The 24,910-nt window shown below is 46.4% G+C and overlaps 1 protein-coding gene across 2 annotated transcripts in view; it reads right to left on the bottom strand.

Moving 5' to 3' along the window:
• PTPRR (protein tyrosine phosphatase receptor type R) overlaps positions 1-24,910 on the bottom strand; it is a 283,812-nt gene that overhangs the window by 81,947 nt on the left and 176,955 nt on the right. For both annotated transcript variants that reach the window (XM_004700448.2, XM_004700449.3), the window contains one exon: positions 18,094-18,356. In XM_004700448.2, the coding sequence (XP_004700505.1) occupies positions 18,094-18,356 (263 nt within the window). The remainder of the gene's footprint in view (positions 1-18,093; positions 18,357-24,910) is intronic.

The following is a 24,910-nucleotide window of genomic DNA, read 5'->3' as shown; positions in this document are numbered from 1 at the left end:
AAAAAAAATACAGAAGAGAAAAGCTTACTTACCGAGCAATACACAAAACACACATCAGCAGTGGCGGGCTCACTGAAGAGCCCTAAAAAGGCCATGCCCCTCCTCCAAGAACTGAAACAAGACAAACCAAACAAAAACCCATCGCCATTGAGTTGATTCTAACTCTTAGTGACCTTACAGGGTAAAGAGGAACTGTCTCTTTGGGTTTCCAAGGTGGGGGCAGAAAGCCTCATCTTTCCGCCTTAGAAGGGCTGTTGGTTTCAAACTGTTGACCTTGCAGTTAGCAAACCAACAAGTAGTCCTTTATGCCACCAGGGCTCCTCAGGCTCCAGGCTTCTTGCCACAGTTCTATCCTTGAATAACCCAGTACTTATAGATGGACCCATAGGATTCTTACACATTTTGGGGGTAAAGACTCTATCTCTGCTCCTTGGTTTGTAAAACACTAAGGCATGTCTTCCAGCTCTAACGCCCTATGATCCCAATACGTTTTCACATGTAGTAGGAGAAACCTAGGTGCGAATTGATCAGGTAAGCGCTGTTGGAGTGCTGGGGGCCCAAGGTAAAATTGGTTTTAGAAGTCTCTGCCCAAGTGTGGTGCACTGAATTACTTAATGGCCGTGATGCATTGGAAACTCCTGATCTTTATACCTGAGGTTATGGGCACATGTTGGAGTCATTATGTTAATGAGGCAAGATTAGGGTGGGCTGTATCTTGAGTCCCTGACTGAGTAGAGGGGTGACTCCAGTTACCATCATTCAGTTTCTCAAGGGTGTGGTCTGCATCCAGTATATACGAATGCTTTGGAGACTCACATACTAGCTGCCATCTTTGGTATCTGTGTTAAAATAAGAACACATGTGCTGTTTTAAGCTGTTCCCTTATTAAGAAAGCCTCTAGCTTCCTGCTTAATTAAGCAAAAGGAGGCTGGAGTTGAACTGGCCGTGACTAGAACTGATCTGCCGAACATGCACAGACACGGCCAATATGTCTTCAACCTGACCTTTGTCACGAGGCTGAAAACACTTCGGGGACCCCTGGATATGAGCAAAATGCCTTCATCGTGAGCCCCTTCTCAGCCGAGGATGTGCAGGAGACTAGTGCTCCAGACATTGCCCTCCACTTTAGAAGATCCTAATAAAAGCCCCAGGCCCAGGACTCGGAAGCCATTATGGTGATGTGAGCCCTGGTGTGATTTCTGCTCAGACAAGCGGGGAAGAGGGGCTTCTCCCTTTGCCTTCAGTCACGTTGCATTCCGTAGCTCATGCGATGAGTCCTGGGAGATGCGGTCACGCTTTGGCGAAGTTGGTTCTCTTGCTCGGGGTCCGGCATCTGGCTAATCTGACTAATCTCTGTCTGACCTCTGGTTCTTGGGATGTAAGCCAGGGGTTTACCACCTGCTCTGATTTGCCAGTTTCCATAGCCTTGTGAGTCAGCCTGTTGTCTGACCTACCAGTTTGGGTTTGTCAGCCTTTGCAGCTGTGTGAGAGAGGAGAATTCTCCAGACTGATGTCTGAACTACAGACTTGGGACTTGCTAGTTGCACAATCTCCTAAGTCATTTTCCCGATGGATCATGAGTTGTGTTAGATGGTGCAAGGAATACACCCCCCACACACACAACACACAACACACATATATGGATAGCATAATATATATATCCCTACATGTGCAATCCACATGTATATTTATAGATATTATATTATCCACACATTGTTATCCATATATAGCACATATATGTATATCATATGTATGGGTAACATAATACATATGAATTGATATATTAGAAATATATATAACATTTTTGCTGTACATTGAAAGCTTACAGAGCACACCATCAGTTTTATGTTGATTAATACATGCACATTTGTTTTATCTCATTGATTTCAATTCTCTCAATTGATAGAGAAGAATGTGAATTCCAGAACACTTCCTTATGCTCATGTGGAACTTGCACACGTATCAAGAGGTAGTAGTTCAAACAGAACACGAGGATACTGCATGGTTTCACATCGGGAAAGATGTGTCAGGATCGCATCCTTTCACTGTACTTGTTGAAAATAATCAGACTCACTGCTCCGCAGGAAGAAGAGTGTGGCATCAGGGTCGGAGGAAGACTTCTTAACAATCTTGGATACGCAGATGGTACCACCTTGCTGCCTGAAAGCGTGGAGAACTCAAGGCACTTCTTAACGGAGTTCAAGATTGAGGACTTTAATCTGGGTTGCAACTCAATGCAAAGAAAACCCAAATCCTCACAACTGGACTGCTGTGGTCGGATGTTATGTCAAGTTCACTCTGTGTGACTATGTAGGGGTAGAGTCCAACCTGTCAATCAGCTCACAGCCTAGGGATGCTTACCTGGGGCTATAATAGCTTTTTTATAAAGGGGAAACTGGGAGCTTTCTCTCTCTTGGCCACTTCGCCTTCCTCCTTGCTGGGATATCACTGGAACTCTGTCTGCCTCCATGGGGGTCCCCATGGGGGCTGCCTGACCCTGAGAAGTGTCGGTGCTCTGGCACGTTTCTACCAACCTTGGATCCACGTGACTCTGAACCCACCAGCCTATGATCTCCCTGCATCCTGCATCAATCTTCTATCCTCCAAACAAGGAGAGACCAGTAGTTGCATCATGGCTGGCTGCTCACAAGCGTTTAAGACCCCAGTTACTACCCACCATAGTAGGATGTAGGACATTGTATCTGTGAACTGGTATGCCAATTGAGCATGGTGTCCCCCAAACTCTAGTCTTGAACAACCCCCCCACCCAGGCCCAGTGACTCACACCCTCCAAAGTATTTTGCTGTGCCTAAGAAGTTTTCACAATTCTGTCTCCTTTATGCTCCACCCTATCCATAGGTATATTTGCAGCAAAGGCAAGTAACAAATCAGCAAAGAAAAAACAAACAAAAACCACTCCCAAGGGGCCAGTTCTGACTTATGACAACTCTATAGGACAGGGCAGAACTGTCCCTGTGGGTTTCCGAGACTGTAACTCTGGATGGGACTACAAAGCCTCCTCTTTCTCCCATGAAGTGGCTGGTTGTTTTAAACTGCTGACCTTGTGGATCACAGCCCAACAACTAACTCATAACCATTATGCCACCAGGTCTCCTTAGGGTATATACACAAGTACAAATATTCTCTGTCAAACGTGTGTGTGTGTGTGTGTGTGTGTGTGTGTGTGTGTGTGTAGGGATAAACTATCATTCTCTCTACAACACCTGGTCAGCCTGGGTGTCAATCCATGCATCTACTGATGGAGGACAGTTATTTTAAGATTGTGCATACAACAGCCTTGAAGCATCTTCAACTTGTGTCTAAATCACTGGGTGGGAAACGAAATTTCTCTGTGTAGTTTCACTCAAACCACAATAAAACATTTTTTAAATTAAAAAAGTGCTATATATATCTTTTTTACTTCAAGGAAAAGAAACCCTCTTAGTGAGCTTCCGAAATGCAGTCACTGGAATAGCAGCGCGGTACCTGGTATTTCAGACACATGTGATTCCTGGAGTTGGAGCTGACTCACGGGCAACTAGTCCCTCCAGACTGTGACCCCCTTCCCACACCTCCGCCACAGCAGGGGACCCGGCCGAAAGAGTAAGTTCTACATACACCGGGCACCTTGACGGGGAATCCGAGTACAAATGATTCAAGACACGATCTTTACCTGTAAGCAACTTTCAGTTTAGTGTCCGGAATTACAAAGGATTGTACCTTATGAGTGATAAGCAATTAAGCTCTATTTGGATTTTATCTACCTATCATCTATCTATTATGATTCTGGTATACTAGTGCGATTGGATTTTGTACAATCCCCAAGTGATAAAACTACCGCTCGACCTATTAAAGGTTAACATATGAGGAATTTCACTACAGACCCTACCCATCCCTATACATTTCACTGTGTGATCTAAAACCAGGATGGGAAATTTCTATCCAATACAAAAATGAGTTTATGTGCTGGTGTACTGTTGTTTTAGTGCTCCCCCTACAGGTCATATATGGAAGAATAGATTTAAATTGGAAATTTCTCTGGTTCTCAGTTCTTCAATATTTGCTGAACATGACCCCCACTGCCTTCATTTTTTTATATTTAACAGTGGAGATAATTGCTCTGTTACTATCTCTTTGCACATGTTTTGAAACTCTTTAAAATCAATTCTTCATTTCTGAGTTCTTGTCCTAATTTTCTTTCTTTTTCTTCTAATTTTCTAATTCCTAAGTGTGGCAGTTACGTAATCGCCTGTCAACTTACGAAGGGGTAGAGTCCAACCTGTCAGTCAGACCATAGCCAATGAGGCCTCTGTGTGGGCATGGCCACCTCCTGAGGATTCTGGGAACGCCTATATTCCTCCCTGGAGGTGGGAGAGACACTCTGCTTGTCTTCCTGCTGACAAGCCACATGGAGACCCCTGATGGACCAAAGCCCTGGAACTGGAGGAGCCACATGGAGACCCACGCCAGCCCTGAGATGCTTCCACCGCCACTGCATCCCACCCCCCAGCCTGTGATCTTCCTGAGTTCAGCGCCATTGCTCGTGTTGCATGAGTCTGCAGAGGAATTTATAGACAGCTATCAGATGTGTAGACTAATCTCGGATTTATGGACTTGATCTGGACTGGGCTTAAAATGGGTTGAAAATTCCAATTTATTTCTTAGAAGCCTTAAGTCGACTGTCTAATCTTCAAGCCCTACAGATGACAGGGTCATCTGTTCCTCTTTCTATAAAAAATGTAGTTTCTCCCACAAAATTAATCCCTTCAAGGATATCTTCTGTTTTGTCTCCGTGATGTTCAACACACACCGAGGGAGCAGGCAGTGTCTGCCAGGCCCGGGCCGTGAGCGGCAGCAGCGAGGGCACCCAGGGCAAGAGCGGAAGCGGGAGAAGGAGAAGTCTGGCAGGCAGGCAGGGTGAGGAGTGCTTGGAAAAGGGGACACATCATTGAGGCGGGTACTTGAGCCCCCATTATAAAAAAGTAAAAGTTTAGAAAAATTATTAAATACCTCTAAACAGTAACTTTAAAAAAAAAAGTCATTTTACTGGGGGCTCTTAGAGCTCTTATAACAATCCATACATCATTTCAAGCACATTTGTACATTTGTTGCCATCATCCTTTTCAAAATATTTTCTTTCTGCTTGAGCCCTTGGTAGCAGCTCCTCATTGTTTCCCTCCCTCCCCGCCCTTAATCAAAGAATTCATACATTCTAAGGCATGACAGGGTCACTGTGAGTCAGCATTGACTCGATGGCAGTGAACTTTTGAAGGTATTATTACTCAAATCACACGCATTGCCACAGAATGAATCCGGACTCATTGTGACCCTGTAGGACAGAGACAGACTGTCCCACAGGGGTTCCCAAGCTAGACAACTTTCAAGAAGCAGATTGACATTTTTTCTCCCTGTGGGTTGTTTCAGTGGTCCACTGCTCCAGGGCAAAAGAAAGCAGCTGTTGTGTTTGTGACAAGTCTAATGATTCTCATATCCTGTCTGGCAGGTGAAGCAGAGTCTCCTTTGGCAGATATTTTAGGAAAAGGTGCCATGCGACCGATGGAAGAGATCACAGCATCCATTGCAGTCTGATGTCATGTCCACCGCTTTCAGTGAGCAGCCAAAGGGTCCCCTCTGGGCCACCAAGGCCCTTCCAAAAACACTCACCACCCTCAAACTGATGTCAAACCATCCCCCACTCGATTCTGACTTACAGAGCAGAGTAGAACGCCCCCTGTGGGTTTCTCCGACTGTCAAGCTGTATGACATTAGAAAGCCTCAGCTTTCTCTCAAGGTGCAGCGGGTGGTTGTGAACTGCCGACTCTGGGCAGCAGCCAACTTTAACCCACTAGGCCACCAGAGCTCCCTATTCCAACTCATCTGAGTCTATATAAGGTTTCCGAGGTTGCAAATTTTTCAGGTGGGTGTGAACCACTGACCTTGAGGTCAGTAGCCCAATACCTAGCACACTGCATCCTTTTAGGCATCATACCAAACCAAACCAAACCAAACCAAAACCAAATTCTGTGTCATGGAGCTGATCCCACCTCGCAGCGACCCTAGAGGACTGGGTCAAACTGCCTCTGTGGGTTCCGAGACGGCACTTCTTTATGGGAGGAGAAAACCTCATCTTTCTCCCTGGGAACGTCTTATGGTTTTGAACAGCGGATCTTGCGGTTAGCAGCCCAACACGTAACCCACTACACGGCAGTGTTGAGTCTTGTTAGGCAGCACTGAGGCTGTTTCGACCATAGCGCCCCTGTGCACAACAGAAGGGCACACGGCCCGGTCCTGCACCATCCTCACCGTGGTTCCTGTGCCTGAGCCCATTGTTGCTGCCACCGTGCCAGTCATGCATCCCCATGAAGGCCTTCCTCTCTTGTACTGCCCTTCTGCTTTACCGAGCCTGACACCTTTTCCAGGGACTGGTCTCTCCTAATAATGTGCGTAAAGTCGGTGAGACGACGCCCCCCATCCTTGTCCCTACACAACATTCCGGCCATACTTCCTTCTTCTAAGATAAGACCGTCCCTTTAGCAGTCCGATTTTCAATATTCTTTCCAGCACCACAATTCAAACTCATCGATTCTTCTTATGCATAGCCACATTAGGAACCATAATTGCCTTTGACACATCATCCTTGAAATTAGTTGTGCTTCAAATGCAGAATGAAAATGATTGGTTACTAAGCATTCTTAGAAATCACATCATACTTGAATGTGTTCAGATCAATTTGTGGTCTCCCCAGACACAGCTCTTGCGTCAGTCACATGACACATTTCCCTCAATATCTGCCAGGTATCTTCCAGATACAATATACGCCTCACCTTCCAGAGAGGATATTAGAATCGTTAGAACTTTTTTCACAAAAAACAAGAACTGCTTTCTTTTCCCCAGTGGACTACTGTAGCAATGCTAAATTGTCCACCAGAGGGCAATAATTACACGTGCTACAAACACATGGCTTCCTGTGACAGGGCTTGGAACATATCTGAGTATATATATTAGCTTCTAGCTATTCTTTATTGAATCCCTTCATATTCCAAATACACGCAGATAATCAAGGTGCACCACTGAATGGAAATGAATTTCAAAGTTTATAAAATACTTCCAGGGGGAAGGTGGGGAACACAATGATTTAAAAAATATATGTTTTTTAACTTAACTTTGCTAAAGTCACCTGTCGTAGGTGCTCATGATTTTTCACTGGATAGATGCTGAGTACCAATACCTGGGGACATGTGATCAGCACAGGCTTGTGCCTCGCATCACAGGAAAGCAATATTCAGGCAGTCCATAAAATGTGTGTAGCGGGTCCCAAGCCTCAGTTCTCCGGCAAATTCAGATGGCTTCAAAGGCACAAAGCAATGTGAAAGACAAAACCTATGGACACGGACGAACACCCAAGATTCAGAGCATGTGTCTCTCAAAATAGGAAGTGAAGGGTACATTGGGGATAGTCTGCCTGCCCTGATTAAAATGCTCTACAATAAAATAATAATAATAATAATGGGAATTTCACCCAATTCTGTCAACCTGCACATCAAGATCCAGAAACCAGTCCCCTAGCAAAGATGTAGAACCTCATTTTAAACAGTAACATGTTTTCTATTTTCAAAGTGAAACAATAATTTGACCACATAGAAAGGAACCTGCAAGCACTAATCTCAAAAAATAAGACAACAAGAATTCTATACAAATGTGAGATTTGGGTAGACACAAAACCCTAAGTCAAAGCCAGGCCATCCCTTCCTGAGATCATATTGGGTAGAGTTGACCTGGTTCTGAGAGTTTCCAAGACTAACCCTTTATGGGAATGGAGAGCAAGTGGGCTTGACCTTTTGCCTGGCTTGTGGTTAGCAGCCCAATGCCTAGCCAACCATGCTACCACAGCTCCTTTATGCAGTGCAAACCCACTGCCACAGTTATTCTTGACTCATAGAGGACAGAGTAGAACTGCCCTGGTGGGTTTCTGACACTGCATATCTTTATGGGAGTAGAAGTCCGATTTTTCTTCTGCTGAGTAGTTGGTGCTTTAGAACTGCTGACCTTGCAGCCCAAGTCATCAGCCACTACACCACCAGAGCTTCCTTATGCAGCAAAGGAAAGTATAATTATAAAAGGGGGTGACATCCCTCAGAATGGCCACCGGGTTTCCAGAAGGCAATCACTTTGGCTCTCAAGGCTGCAAAGGGACAAACTTGCAGACAGTGAATGCCCTAGGTGGCTAACCAGTAACTAGATGTTCCAGTCCACCCAGAGGCATCTAGGGAGAAAGGTGTGGTCACCTTTCTCTGAAACACCAGTCACTGAAACTCCGTGGCGCATGGTGCTACTCTGACACGCATGGTCGTAGCCACTGCGGCAGGCTGTGAAGCTGGAGATTTGTGTCCATGATCAGGTTGAAAGTTAATGGACGTTTGAAGGATGGTTGAAAATGAGTGGGGTGGAGGAGGAGCTTAGGTGGTGTGGTGGTAGGTACAAGGAACAGAAAGAGGACTCAGAGGGACTTAGTCAAGGGGTAACCAGAGGGGAGAAGAACGGAGGGCAGAGGAAAGGAGCAATTATCCTGGTTGACACAGAGCAGATTCCAGGTCTAAGCTCTTGACTGACACTCACTCAACTGCAGAAGCTCAAACATTTCAGGGCCAGCTTGGAGGGAAGTGAGGGCTCTGCTTGCCAAAGAGTGATGACCAAGTTTTACCTTTTTAGGTAGAACCCCTCTATTCTTAATTTAATACACACGCACGCACATGAGAGGGTACACACACATGCACATGAGGGGGTACCCCTCAATGCAATTGTTTTTCAAAGCTATGTATTAAAAATTTTGAACAAAGCAACCTTATCACCTTCAAAGTACTCTCCATTGCACTCAATATATTTGTCTAAATCTGCGATTCCATTCTTGGAAACATTTTTTCAAACTCATCTGTTTGGATGGTTGATGGCACTTCCCTTGTTTTTTCTTCACCTCTTCTACTTCGTCAAACCGCTGTCCTCTCATGTCCTTCCTCACTCACAGAAACAAAAAGAAGTTGCACGGAGCAAGGTCAGGTGAGTAAATTGTGTGGGGCAAGAGAGATCTGCTGTGTTTTGCCAAAAACTGGCACACTGAGATGGCTGCATGAGCAGGTGCATTGTTGTGGTGGCAAAAACAGTCTCCTGTCTGCCACAAATCAGGCCCTTTTTGTTACACACTGTTATGCAATCTTTTCAGAACCTCTAAATAGAAGGCTTGATTAACAGCCTGACCTGGTGGAATGAACTCCAAATGCACTATGAGTCAACATTTTCGTTTCTTTGGGAAGTTGATGGGCAACCAGAATGAGGTTTGTCATTAATCAATATCTCATCTATTTTGAAATGAGAGAACCACTCCTACACTTGAGTTTTTCCCATAGTGCTGTCCTCGTAAGCTGCGTTTAATATCACAATTCCTGCGGTATTTTTCCTGAACAGGAAACAAAATTTCACAGCATATGTTGTTCTCTTAAATTGGCCATCACCAAAACAAGATCTGAGTGAAAGATCTTTCACAAAAAAATTCACTGTGACTAGAGAGAACTTTCCTAGGGGACACCACTGGGTGCACTAACTCAGAGCAAGTTGCTGATGCTCGCCTAGTGAGAACAATGCATTCTACCAAAGCTCTGCTCTGCCCAGCACAATCCCATTTTCTTTTGGGTATATATGGTGTGTGTGTGTAGTGGTAAAGTGTGGCTCATCTACCCATATCTCCACATCTCTAGGAGCCCTGTTGGTATTGTGGATATGTTTTGGGCTTCTAACCTCAAAGTCAGCAGTTCAAATATATTTGCTCTGCAGGAGAAAGAAGAGGCTTTCTCCCCCTATGTAAAGAGTTACAGTCTTGGAAACCCACAGGGATAGTTCTACTATCTCCTATAGGATTGCCATGGGTTGGAATCAACCCCAGGGCAGTAAGTCTGGTTTTGGAGTTTATCCATATCTCTGCAAGGAACCCTGGTGGTATAGGGGTTAAGCCTTGGGTTACTAACCACAAAATCAGCAGTTAGAAACCACCAGCCACTCCTTGGGAGAAAGTTGATGCTTTCTACTTCTGTGAAGTAACAGTGCTAGAAACCCACAGGGGCATTTCTACCCTGCCCTATACGGTTACCAAGTGTCAGAATCAACTTGAAGGTGGTAAATTTAGGATGCATCCATATCTCTATAACTTCCACGGAATGATTGGGTAGGACTATGCAAATAGGGCAGGCGTACCACTAATAGAGTGGATCGGCCAGTTCTAGTTGCCATTCCCCAGGCTGTAAGGATCAACCAGCTCAGCAGGAAGAGAGAGAAATCCCAGGACCATTGGCAGTGGAGCATGCTCCAGGTCTGCAGTGACAGAATAAGGCCAAGGCAAATGAGGCTGTGGCATGGAGACCAGGAGTCAGAGCAAAGGAGCCGGAGACTGGGAGAGAGCAGAGCAGCAGTGTGGAAGCAAGGAGACTGCGAGGCAGAGCAGCACCCAGGCTTCCTGGCCCACGAAGCAGAAACGGAGGTTCCACACGACTGAGAGGTTGAGGGACAAAGAAAGGGACTTGGGTGCTGGCTGAGGAGAGGCACTGCTGTGGACCAATGACAATGATTTCTGCTCACTGACCCTGACTGGGATAACCTGTTCACTTCTCGAAAAATCTCCCACATTTGTGAATTTTGTCTGAGTTCTCTTTGGCGATTTCAGTGAATCACCGAACCCAGCAGAAAAGTCGAGTGTGGTGGGAGGAACGATGGTGGTGTCTGAATAGGGGACAGTAGGATGGAAACGGAAGTCTGTCTGACACCTGCTTTGTGGCAACGGGGAAGCCAGAGGTCGGATATGCTCCTCCATTGCTGTTACACACACACACACACACACACACACACACACACACACACACACACACGTTCCTGTGTGTGTCTTTGGGTTGTCTCTCGTTTATCATAGATTTTTAGGCAGGTCTCCAAAACACTTCTGTCCATTTTCTCAATCCCAGTGTACTTCTTGTTTCTTAAGGATAAACTCTCCAAATATACCCCCAAACCCCCACCCCAATTCTTCAGAACCCCAACCCGCCTAAATGAAACACAATCATGTATGCTGAGGAATAAAGGGAGGAACTGCATGATGTTCGGATTGAGGAGGGGCTGGCGCATGTCTCCAACACCTCCTCCATCCCTTAGAAGTCCTCATGAAACGATTTTATAAGAATATACTTTCATGTGGTTTTAATAAGTTATAAAGGGTTCCAATTTTAATCACTGGGGTCATCCAAGAGTGGAAAAACACAATGGTTTGTAGCCAGACGGTCTAGGATCTGAATCTCCAATCCCATCTCTGTTCCTTTAGAATGTCATTCAGCCTCTCTGAGTCTCCCTTAGGACCCCAACAAGAGGAGGAGAGAAACAGCGTGCACCTGAAGGGATGCTGTGTAGGAGCATGGAGCTTGGAGCACGTCAGGTATGTGTTCAACACTGTTACGTTATTGTTGTTTTGAGCTGCCACCAAGTTCGCACACAAGGCTCCCCACTGGTCCTGAGCCATCCCCACAATGGGTTGTAGATCAGACTATTGTTTCTACTGGCTGTTTTTTGGAAGCACACATTTCTAGATCTTTCTTCCTACTCTGTCTCAGAAGGTGAGAAACCCTGGTGGAACCTACTCAACGAGCTAGCAGCCCATAAGGCTTCGTGGGTAACCAGGTGCTGGCTCCCAAGAGGTGCCCTGGCTCTGGAGTTAAACCTGGGCCTCCTGCCTGGGACATGAGCTTTCCACTAGTGAACACCTGGAAGGAGCGTTTCTTGTTTCCCCGCAGGGACAGCCATAGGGTAGTGCTGTCATACAGTCCTTGGGGCCAGACCACTTGTCTCGGGGGTTTCCAGCACTCCCACCTCCAGCAGCTTACTACGAAGGATTTGGGGGCCGTGATTTAAACTCTTGGAGCATTACATTCTACAACTATAAGGAGAACGTAGAGGGTCTTTGTGAGGTTTAAATGAGCTAATGCACGTAACAACGTCAATAAGTGCTATGGGTGCTTATTGATACTGTTTGGGGTTAAACTGGAGTTGACTTCTCAAGGGCTCTTGTTCATGTGTTAAGTTACGACCCTCCCGTTGTCAGGCTGCGGGTGGAGGTTGGTTGATGGGCTGCATTCAGTCATGCCAGGCTGCGGGTTTCACCACAATGAGTGAAGAGAGGAGGGCGTGTGACATGGGTACAATGGATGCAATGATCAAGCCCACCCAGAGCATCCGCTTAAAATGCCCCTGTCTACTAAATAAGTCCTAGATGCTGTACAGCATGGTTCGGGGGATACATTGACAAGCACAGTCAGGTGCCCCCTAACTGGGTGGTCTGTCTCCCACCCCTCCCCCGCTGGGAAGGCGGACTTTTTAGTCAGGACTGTGAATGGTGTTTCCTCCCTGCTCTTCTCTGGAGAACCGCAATCAACTGATGGCAACTGCTCGGTCCTGGTGTCTGGGAAGGAATATTCCTCCCCCGTCCCTAAGGCACCCACCAGTCTGGATGGTAGGGTATGAGGGCATAGATACACAGCCGTGGACCTCAGGAGGAACCACGGGGTTTCCTGCGGGACCAGGCTGAGGCTAGGTATGGACAGAAAGCACATCTTGGCGGGCAGCTCCCCTAACTTCCCTAACACACGCCTTGGAGATGGTCCTCTCACAGACCACTTGCCCCGGAGTCCGTCCTTTTGAGGCAGAGCACAATTCCGTGCCTCCGTCTCGTTAGAAGATGAGGTCCGTGTTCCTGGAGGAATATAGATTCTCATTCTCAGAGTCAATTTGCTTCCTCTGGGCCCTGGTGTTCAGTTGGATGTATTCTATACCCCTTTCTTGGCTCATATTTCTCCGAGGGCGCTAAGTTGACGAAGTATTAAAACCAAACCGTGCAGCGGTCAAGTCTTACTACGAATGGCCCCATGGTGCAGAATAGAACTGCCCCACAGGGTTCCCAAGGCCGTAAGCTTCATGGAAGCAGTTTGCCGTATCTTTCTCCCTCACAGTGGGTTTGTGAGTTCAAGGCACAACTTTTTGGTTCCTTTTGAAATCATGAACAAGCCTTATATAGAAGCCCTGATGGTATTGTGGGCTAGCTCACCTCAGATCCAGGGTTCAAATCCACCAGGAGCTCTCTAGGAGAAAGAGGATACTGTCTGCTCCTATAAAGATGTGCAGTCACTGGAACCCAGCCTAGAGTCTATGAGTTGGAACTGAGGGGATGACAATGCCTTTTTTTTTTTTTAAAAAAAAAAACGGTATGAACCAAACATTTGAACCAAGGGCGTGTTGAGATGTTTGTCCACTAGAGGGAGCAGAGGACTCGCTCTCATCTCCATGGAGTCGGTGCTGACTCAGCGTCCCCTGGGGTTTCCCAGACTGACAAGTCCATGGGAGGAGGAAACCCAGGCTCTCTCCTGGGGCTACTGGTAGTCTTACGCTGCCAACCGTGCAGATCTTGCCCCAATGTATAACCACTACACCCCAGGGCTCCCTTGTGGGGAGCAGAGGGCAGAAGTCAGGATATTCCACCTTGCCAGGAGGAAAGAAATTGGAGTAAATAATGATTTGGGGTGCAGAATACTCAATTTGCCTTGGCAACCTATTTTTCAGTTTCCACCATATTAGACCTGATTATAACTCTGATAGGAACCTTCCAGGATTCACCAGGTTTTCACTCTAAAGAAACCATTAAACCCATCGTGCCGAGCACGGCAGTATCCTCGACACCAGTGATTCTCAACCTTCCTCATGCTGCAACCCTTTCATGCAGTTCCTCATGTGGTGGGGACCCCCAACCATAACATTATATTCATTGCTACTTCATCACTGTCATTTTGCTACTGTTATGAATCGGGGGACCCCTGTGAAAGGGTTATTTGACCCTCAAAGGGGTCGCAACCCACAGGTTGAGAACCACTGTTCTCCACAGCACTACCCCACACCCCAAATCAACCACATTGTGGCATATCTTAAGAAATGCTAGGAACTCTCTCTTTATTAAGCGGCAACCTTGTGCTACAAATGAACTCTCTATTAATGAAATCTCCCTACTAGGTCCCTACTACTGACTGAGACAACCTGAAGTTGGGAAGGGGAGTCTCATATGACAATGAACTCGCCCTTCTTTTCTGGACAGTTCCCTAATGGTCCTTGTTCAGTTTTTAATTCTAATACAAATCCATGTGGGACAAAGGAGGAAATAACATGAATAGACCCATTTGCCTACCGGTTTTACTTTCCATGAACGAGCGATCAGACACTAGTAGAGTTATAGGGGAATCTGCCGGGGCTTTCTGGCTTCGCCGTTCTGTCCCGCCCTGTGGAACGTTAGTCGTCCGAGGGCCTGGGGGTGACTCCCTGTTTACTGGGCCTTTGGAATCTGGCCTGTGACAACGTCCTTGAGAGTGCAAGCGGAGATGTCGATTTGGGGAGGACACGGTTGTGACGGTCAAGGCGTGGACACAGGAGCAGCTTTGGTCTCCAGCTGGGCCAAATCCACAACACCAAGCCCACTGTTATCAAGCGGGGTCTGACCCATTCAGTGTTTGTCGTCATCTTCCCCTGAGGGAGGCGAAGCCCCTGCTTCCCCTCCTCATGCATGACAGGTGGAAAACCAGGCCCCACCTGAGACACATGCGAAGAATGGGGCGGAGATCTGAATTTCTCTGCCCAGTCCATGGACACACCATGAGGAATAAATGCACTTGTTATACTCGAAAAACGTTTAATTTCATACGGTTATTCATTAGAGGACATGAGGTAACGATACTGATAAAAATATATGGTTGTAAACAGAGGGAGGGACACGAAGTCAATTAACTTTATATTGATACAAGGTGTCCAATGATGAGAGGTCAATTGTATCGGTTCAGGAGAAACAATGTTTCAAATGCTCTGATTTGGAAAATATAACTGACTTAGGAACCCTGCCGGCATAGTGGTTACATATTGGGCTGTCAATCGCAAGGTCAGCAGTTTGCAGGCACGAGCCACTCCTGCGGAGAAAGGCTGGGTTTTCGAGTCCTGTGAGGAGTTGTGGGTTCAGAAACTCACGGAGGGCAGTTCTACATTTCCTGGAGGGTTGCTGTGAGTTGGCTTTGACTCAATGGAAGGGGGTGGTCAGTAAGCAGGGAACAAAAACAAAAGGGATCCACGTATTTCTTTTTCCTCTTCAAAGCACACTCACCAGGCAGTCATTGGGGCTATCACACCAGCCTTTGAAGTAGAGAAGAGCAATCTCTTGTCCCTATTTTGTATATTGAGAAAACTACCTGAGAGGAGAGTTAATTAGCCCATTGAATCACTGGTGTTATAAACATCAGAATTAATATAGGAACAAGTTTTCTTAGCGCAGCAGTTTTTCATCGGCCTCCTTGTTTGTATGCAATAGTGTTTGGCAGATATGAGATCCCCAAACCTACAGGAAATTCATTAAATAATTAATCACCCCAATACCATATTTGAGTGCGTACAGTTTGTCACGAGAGGCACCGGGAGGATCCTGAGTCATGGCACCTGTCTTTACAAAAGGGTGGGGGCAGAATAGACCACTCAAAAGCCCAATCTCAGCCCCTCTAGGAAGTAGTCTTCAATGACCCGCGCTGCTGGAGAGAGTGATGGGGTGAGAATTTAGAGATGTTTGAGATGATGGCAGGCGTGGCCAGTGGTAGGAAGTGCATTTCATGCTGGACCCTGGAGGCTAGGAATGGCAGGGGAGAAGCAGAGGGACAAGTGGGCTGAGACCCAAAGGTGGTCAGGAACACAGCCCGTCCGGGAGGATGTGGGGGAGAAGAGCTGAGTAGGAAGGGCAGGTTGAGTTTGGAGAAAAGAAGCAACTATATTGGGAAGGGATGAGAAGAAGTCCCGGAGCCCGGACGGGAAGGCACTGCGGAGTTAGTAAGAAAGTAAACACAGGTGGTGCCCCGTTTCCATTTGGACGACTCCATTTTACGCTGGTTCTCTTAGGAGTTGGATTCCTCGTTAAAAAAGAAAGTTTCCATTATTGCTGCCCTAGCCTGCTCGGTGGCGCTGTTTTGAACGGTAAATCATCACAGCGGACAGCGCTGGAGCCAACATCCGGGAGTGAGGGCATCAACACGTTACATGCGGCACGGCACTGCTTGTAGTGCATATTCCAAAAGATAGGATGTCCATACTCCCACCCCCAGCCCACCCCCAGCACCTGACAGCTGTAAGCGCGGATCATCGCACCCTGAATATAGTGTCACTTGGGGATCCCTGCGATGCAAGTACTGTAAGAGCAAGTTAAACCGGAAGTGTATCAATTACATGCAGGCAGGCAGGTTGAGTGAGTGAAGGTTTTCATCAAATATCTGTGAAATAGATAACACTCACTAGTCCTCCTGTCATGCTTAGAGTCATGTGTGATAATTGAGGTATGAAGTAAGGAGCACTGTGTCAAGGGTGAGGATGGCTACAGAACAGAGGGAGTTACCAGAGGAAAATAAGGAGGAGCAAGAATCCGTGAAAAGGTTTGAGCTGGCTGAGAGCAGAGAGAAAGGAAGGAAGGGCGGTTATTTATTTGGTCGTACGAGACCCTTTAATCTTCACAGTGAGGGCATGGGCCCATCCTTTGCTGCGGTGCATCCTGTGTATTTCGCCTGCTATTGATAATGGCAGAGTAATCGATCCTCCCCATCTACGATGAGCGTTTGATATGCAGGACCTGGAGGATTTTCTTGGGACAAACAAGTCACCATAGAGCCTTTATGGCCTCGTAGTGATTTTAATGGAGTCAGCGCTTCATGTAATAAGCAGAGGATAACGACTTCACTCCGGGTTCCAGAAGAGAAAGCCTTGAAAGGTCGCTTAGAGTCCTCCTGACCCCACGTGAGCATCCAGTCTGGTTTAAGACCTGCCACGCTCCGAAGAGTCCTGTGACCTCACAGACACCATATACTTTCCATTCTCTCGCAGCCTTGAGGCTCTCGTCTGCCCTGGCGGGGACTTCGGGCAGCAGTTGGGAGTCAGAAAGGAAGAGGAATGGCGTTGGAATAAGCCAAGCATTTCTCTGCTAAACCTTGAGAATGAATTACGATGACACTCATCCATCAACTCAAGCCTCGATCGCTAGGAACTCCTGATTCCCAGCGCCTATGTTTTATACCCAAGCGATGAAGGCCCAATTCAGCCATATCTTCATCTATGTGCTTTGAAGAAGCTTAGAGTCTCTTGGTCGGGCTGAGTAGTAAATAAAAATCTAAAATACACCACAAAGTACTGCAAGTACTGTACACTTATAGGACAACAAGATGAAAGCCAAGGACAGGCTGCTAAAGCGGAGCTGCAGGGTGGACTGGAGGGGGAAAGGGTGGGACTGTGGGAGCAGGGGCTTGGAACAGCTTCCAGAGGAAGCGACGCTGGATTGCCCTCCTGTACTTCCTTCCAAGTCGGCATTCCCACCCCTCCTGCACTTTGTGTCTCCCCGTGTTTTGGCTGTCAGGCTGGTGTTTCATCGCCTTTGGGGAAGAAATGTGATCGCAGAAAGCCACCTGGGCTTTGAGTTATAAAAGGCGGTGGCAGGGCTGGACTGGGGCATGCGTGTCAGACTTGGGAAGATACACCATGGGTAAGAGCAGGCTTTTCTGGTCTCAGAGCCTGAGCCAGAGTCCCTGGAGTTTTGATCAGCTGCTTTGAGAATGCAGGTACGAGGGAGACCTGCGTCTGTCCTGGAGAAGCCCTGGGGACCTTTCGTAGGGATAAAGGACGTCATTCAATTACACCAACTCTCTTTAGTTCTAGTCTTTCCAGTTGACGCAAACTTCATAATTTTAAAAAGAAGCTAAGTATGAATATATAAATACACATGTAAATAAATATAGATCTGACTGACAAACACAAGTGTATATATATAATTGCATATAAAACATAAATGATGGCAAATATATATAAACATGTTGTTTTAAGTTTTTTTACATGTACAGTTGAGTCACATTAATTGTGTTCATCATGCAACCATGACTCTACTCTGTGTCCAAATTTCCCCAGCCAGCTGGGAAATCCTTTTTAAACAGCCACACGTAAGGGATACAGAAAAGACCGTACCTCTCCTGAAGTCCTATGGGCTTCATCTTGAAGGGGGAAGGACCCGCAGCGGTGGCAGCTCTGACCTCAGGAGTGCATCGGCCCTGGGGGTCCACAACAACATTCAGCACCTTCGGGGTCAGCTCAGGCTGGACCATGCTGTTCACGGCCTTTGCCTCGGACTGCGTTGGCTGTAACACGATGGGGGATAAGTGGATCTCCTGATTTTTCTCTTTATCTTGTCTCAAGGAAAGCTGCCACTTTTCTTTTAATCTGTAGAGAATCTACAGAGGGAGAGAGAAAGGGCCGTCACATCTCGCTAAGGGAACAGCAGTGCCTCATCTCCTCCACCCAGAGTGTTCGCCGTGGAACACAGAGACTGGGCAGGGGCTGGAATTGCTCCTCTGTCCAAACATCTGCGACCCATCTTTCAGATACGTTTATAACCATAATAACACAAACTCCCAACTCCCTGCCATTGAGTCCATGCCGACCCATTGTGATGCTATAGGACAGGGTAGAGCTGCCTCATCTTTTTCTCACAGAGCAGCTGGTGGATTTGAACAGCTAGCCTTGTGATTAGCAGTCCACTGCATAACCCACTAAGCCATCAGGGCTCCTTTACCACAATATCAGCTCAACAATACAAGCTCATTCATATTTTGCTTATAACACAATGACACTGCACAAAAATGGCAAAGGCACCCTTCCTCACACTCAATGTCATCCCCCCCCCACCAGTATCTTCTCTTTTGACACTCTACAGAGTAAGACCCGACGCTTGGCCTTGACTTATGGAGACTAGGAAAGGTTTAGTTTTCACCTGCTGAACGATCTCTCACCGCTGGTGAAGGACACTGCATGCGTGACCAGGCACTGCCACTGAGCTCCCTGGGCACGTGGCACACCTGTCGTACATTAGAGATGCCTCTGTCTCCAGTTCATGGATGACAAGCCAAAATAAAGGTTTACTGATCAGAAAGGTAAGCCCGGCCTTTTAGGATGCGCTTTCAGTTCTGTGGTATTGAGATTTGTCTCAAAAGGATATATTTTTTGTCTAGTTATGGAAAGAATGTGGCTCGCTTACTTTGGTCATGTTATCAGGAAAGAGAATTGCTAGGGAAAAAAAATACCATGGTTGGCAGGGTGGAGGATGGGTGAAAACGAGGGAGGCGCTTGGTGAGATCGAGGGACATGGTGGCCAAAGCAATGGCTCCAACACTGCAGGGATCATGGAGATGGAACACGGCTGACCAGCGCTCTGTTCCTTCAGCCCATGTCAGGTCTCTGCAGCGGAGCCGACTGGGTGGCAGCTAACAACATTATGGTCAACCTCCACAGTGAATGGAGATGGGCATGAATCTGTTCCCAAAGGGTGTGCTTCAAAGCTCATTTGACTAATTTTATAGAAATGCCAAATGTCAGTGTGATGCGATGGGAAATTTTACTTAAGACCACTGACCTGGAAGGCTTGTCGGAAGAATGGCAATGAAATAAGGTGTGATAAATACACGTATAACCAGAGAGCTACCTCTGAGTTGGCATAGAAGATTAAAAATAAAAAAAAAGCATCTGGCAAATTATCCATCGTGATGCCAATTTCTTGTGTTAACAAATAGCTATATCAGACAGACATTAATGTATTGAGTAACACTTGAAAAAGTGTGTCTCCAAAAACAATTTGGAGAGCAATCTTTCTCACCTACTTCTGCTCTCAGTTTTTACGCCCGCAGAAAAAAGCAGAAGTACCCCTCTCCTCCAGTCTCCACAGAGCTCTTTCAGAAGTGGCCAATCCATTTCAGAAATCATAGGGCTCAACACTATGAACCATTAAGAGTTGGATGAACTTTGGTCACGTTATCACCAATGGCCACACGATGCCCTCCGGTCCCTCTTGTTAGAGCCTTCCCTTCTTCCTTTTCTCACGGCTGATTTCTTTGCTTCAATGTGTGAAACTCAGTGTCCTCCTGCTTCCTCAAGCTTGCTCTCGGAAAATGACAAAGTGACTGCATAAGCTAATTCACAAGAGGTGGCTTCCCAGTTATCTGCCACTGTTTGAATGTACACAGCACAGGCGCTGTTTCCAGCTTTAAAAAGTCTCTAGCCAATTAAACATCCCTACTTAATCCCAAAGGTGTCTTGGTGGCATAATGGGGTACCCTTGGGGCTACTTAAGTACCGCAAGGTCAGCAGTTCGAACCTGCCAGCCGCTCTGTGGGAGAAAGAGGATGCTATCGACTTCCATAAAGATTTATAGCCTTGGAAACGCAAAGGGGCAGTTCTACTCTGCTCTATAGGGTTACTACGAGTCGGAATTGATTCGATGGCAGTGTTTGGTTTTGACTTTTAGTTTCATGCTAGGAACCCGTGACAGAATAAGTGTTACTTTGCGAGAGAGGGCTTTCCACACACAGTGCAAACTTTATTTTCTCTAAAGAGCCCCAAAAATTAATTCCGTATTTCCTGTTCTTTCAGAGCGCCTACAGATCCTAAGTCATCGCTGTATTTTAAACCTCCTGGAAATACAGCATACATACCTATAAATACACATTTTAAATGAATACTTATCATGATCGCTAAAAGACACCATGCTTGCTTGGTAAAGTAGAGAGGCAGCGGAAAAGAGGACGGCACTCACTCGACAAGGTGGATTGCCGCAGTGACTGCCACAATGGACTCAAACACAAGACCAAGGGGGAGGGGCGCAGGGCCGGGCAGGCTCTGTCGGGGGCACACAGCACTGCTGCGAGCTGGCCTGTCAGACGCTCTAGAGCCTGTGACAGCAGCAACCACCGCAACATGCGCTTTACAGGATAAATGAAGGAAAAGGAAACTAGGCCTGAGTCTCCCTCAAACCGTGTAGGACGCAACTAACAATGAGATTATAGATAATTTTAGAAAATGTTGTTGTTGATATTGGGGAAAACGTCTACTTCACAAAATCAGAGGATAAAAGAACCAGGATGAAAATAAGCAAACACACACACACACACACACACACACACACACACACACACACACACGAAAATAAGCAAACAGAAACAAAATCAATACAAGAATCTAAGACAAACGGGTGTCCTACGAGATTTTTAAAATAGAATACAGGGTCCTGAAAACTGAGTAGCAGAATGTCAATCTTTGCAAGCAATAAAGAGCAGAACCAGTAATGCAGACAGGGCAGGTAACCAGTAGTATGTCTGTCCAACTCACAAGACTGCCTGGAACTCGGGGCACAGGATAGAAGAAGATGAAAACAAGAGGGGGATGATGCGTATGGAGGTCGGCGAAGGGTCACCATTAATCCAGAGCAAGAAGCAGTGGACGAGAAGGCAGTCACTCCAAAGCATTGTCAGTCTCACTTCATGCCAACCATGTGCAGGATAGCGGGGATTCAGCCTTGGAAAAAATGGACTGTGACTTGTTCTTATGAGACTCGGTAGTGTGGAATGAACATGCTCTGGACTTACAGACAAACCTGTGTAGGTTAAGTGAAAGGAGAGTAACATGAGAGGAAGATGGAGACACTTTTAAGATTTTGAGAGAGAAAAAAGTGCACTACCAAGGATGTGCGAATGGCACAGCGAAGCAAATGGGTGCTGTATGGTGGAAGCCGCAGATCTTGGAAAGTACTACGCGGGCACTCTTGCCGACAAATATTTACTCAAAGATGGTCTTCTGGCATCAGCAAAGTGAGTCAAGATTAGCAATGGAAAAAGCAAACCACACTAGAAATGGTGATAGACAGGGGACTTTGGAGTTTTTTAAAACACAGAGTGAAAACTCAATCTAGGGATATGTCAGGTCTAACACGGTGGATCTTTAGTAACCAGAAAGTTCAGAGAGGTGATACACAAATAAGGGCTGATGTAGGTGAAATGCCCCTCACATTGGAGATGCTAAGGGGATTGGGGTGAGAATGGTCGAGCGGTGATTTTTGGCCCGATCTGCATCTAGGCACGTGGCTGGCCCAGCCGTCAGCTCGCTGCGGCGGAGCCAGGCCTTCCCTGAAGTTTGACTTGCCCGCTGCCGTGGTTTCCACTGTCTGCATCAGACGGACTACAGGTAAGGAAGCCCCAGGAGCAGTTCTGCTCTCTTCAGTGGGGTGGCTCTGTGGGGAAAAGCTGGCACCGGATAGCAACGGTAAGGGACCTCGTGGGGCACGGCATTCGGCGGCCAACCACAAGGTCAACTGTTGGACTCATCAGCTCCTCCCAGCGAGAAAGATGTGGCTCTTTACGCCCCGGCAAGAGTGACAGTCTCCGCAGCCCACAGGGGCCGCTCTGCTCTGTCCGATGGGGTTACCGGGTGTCCGAATGGACTTGTTGGTAGTGGGTTAGGCTTTTGGAGTAGCACCAATGACGAGACCTCTGCTGCGCTCTTTCCCACATCACCGTCCTTACAGATGGACCACAGCAGGGGGTTCTCACCAAATCCATCTGAGCTTCAAATCCATCAAACCTAGGGCATGTCTTTGTGCTCTGAAACGAGGCTCCTTAAGCGCTCGACTGCTAACCAGCTGCTCTTTGAGAAAAAGCGGAGGCTTGTAAGGATTTATAGCCTCAGAAACCAACACTGTGAATTGGAATGGACTCAGTGGCCGTGGTTTCTGGTTTGGATAAGACGAAAGTCTATATATGATGTATGATTAGAAATACATGTCTACAATTGAACGGTCAGTCAACTCACTCATCACCTGGCAATTTTTATTCATTTTATTCATTGACTCTCTACAGCTACATTTTACGTTTTGCAAAACCTGGAGTTCTAAGTATTTGCATGACAAATAATACTGTGTAAGGAAATACAAAGATATCTAATACTAAGTGATAAGTTTCCCATTATTATAATTACTTTCTAACATGTATATTGCTTTTCTTCAATTACCCAATCCCCTAAAATCCACTGCTATTGAGGCAATTCCACTCACAGCAACCTTATATGGTCCTTCTGATTCTATAAATCTTCACAGGAGCAGACAGCCTCATCTTTTTCCTGAGAAGGGGCTGATGGGTTTGAACCAATGACCTTGCAGGCAACTGTCCAACGCTCAGCTGCAAGTGCCTCCAGGGCGCTTTCTTTAACTACAGGATAGATAATACTGAGGAGGAATGGCCGAGGGCACTGAGAGGGTTCCCTGTGTATGTCTGGCTCCTCAGTGTGAGAGAAGTTGGGAAATTACTCCTCTTCAGGTTTCATAAACCTCACAGGACACTTGGCCAATGCTTTGCAAAAGCATAAGCTAAACTGAACATTATTAATTGGAGGATAACAGGGCTGGCTTCTTGATAAAGCAATAGCATTGAAGGTGTGCCAGTATTTTTTTTTTAATTCCAAGCAATTAAATGAGAAAAGAAATAAAGCAAAACAAAAATGTACCAGTGTAAAAATATGTTTAGTGGAAGGTTATGCATGGTAGAGGCCAAACGCTTGAAATACACTGTATCTGCAGCACACTTGTTTGCCTGTTGACACTGGGGCTTTGGAAAAGCATGTTTCACAAATGAAACTGAGGAAGCCAAGGGAAGATTGACAACCGTAAGTGTTGTGATTACAGTGGTGAAGACAAGCTCTGGGGCAAAGTCCTTACCCACTCTTCCTGTCTATGTTTATGACAAGCAACCTTGGTGTCATCGTTTGCAATCAGTCATCTGTTTACTTCATCTCTGGTCAGAGGTCAACTTTTCAATTCACCTCTCTGCTGCATGTGTACAAAGTGATTCTAGATCAATCATTAGGGACCAGCACAATTGGGAGGCTGTATAATGCTTATAAGTGACTCAGAAAGTTTGGGCTGTGAGAAAAAACCAGGGAGGACTTGAAGAATGGGGTTACTGCTGTGCTATTGTGTGTCATCATGTTGTTCCTGTTCATAGTGACCTCCTGGGACAGAGCAGAATTGACCCAGAGGGCTCCCTAGGCGGAAGTAGATGACTAGACTTTTTTCTCCTGCAGAGCCCCTGGTGGTCTGGAATCATTGACCTTTACGTTAGCAGCCAAAGTGCTGTGAACATTGTGCCATCAGGGACCCTTAAGAAAGTGAAGCTATGTTCTGAATGGGTGCGGATTTGGCCCCGCCAAAGGGCATTTGTCAATGTTTGGAGACAATTTTGATAGCCACAGTAAGGATGGGGTGTGTGACTGGCAGCTATTGGGTAGAGGCTGGGGATGCTGCTGAACACCCTACAATATGGGTAGAGTGTTACCTATATCAGACTAAAACTCACAGCCATTGAGTCCATGCCAACTCATAGTGATCCTATAGGACAGGGTAGAACTGTCTAACGGGGGGAGTCTGTAACTCTTTACAGGAGTAGAAAGCCTCCTCAGCTCTTTCCTGAGGAGTGGATAGTGGGCTGATGGTTTTGAACTCCTGACTTTTCACTTAGCAATCCAACATGTAGCCACTCTGCCACCAAGACAGACACCCCCAAACAAAAGCCAGAATGGCAATGGTGCTGTCACATGACCTTACAAGTCATTTCACCAAATCTTCTCATGTAAGTTCAGCACAATTGGATGATGTATATAAGGCTAGACATAAAGTCTAGAATCCAGGATTGCTGATTTCCAGGCTACTCTCCCCAAATCCTCACTTCCTCTTGCCAACATCTTTCCCAAATCCTCTGGAGAATGTGTCAGAGATCTTTGGACAGAACATATTTCTTTATGTGAAAGCACTTTGCCAAAGTTGCTCTAACCAATGACAAGTCAATATTTCTCGCTCATCTTTATGGTTGGAATGTGATAAAGGCATGTAATCAATTGAAAATGAATGGAACATTGAGTGTGAGGAGCTGCAAAAGTCAAACTATAACTAGAGATAGAGTGAGAGTGAGAG

This window comes from Echinops telfairi, unplaced genomic scaffold (assembly GCF_000313985.2).
Source record: "Echinops telfairi isolate 266 unplaced genomic scaffold, ASM31398v2 ScPeMD7_2;HRSCAF=8, whole genome shotgun sequence".
In the NCBI taxonomy this organism is placed as follows: domain Eukaryota; kingdom Metazoa; phylum Chordata; class Mammalia; order Afrosoricida; family Tenrecidae; genus Echinops; species Echinops telfairi.
Note: the sequence above shows the minus strand (reverse complement) of the source record. Positions and strands in the feature narration are given on the sequence as shown.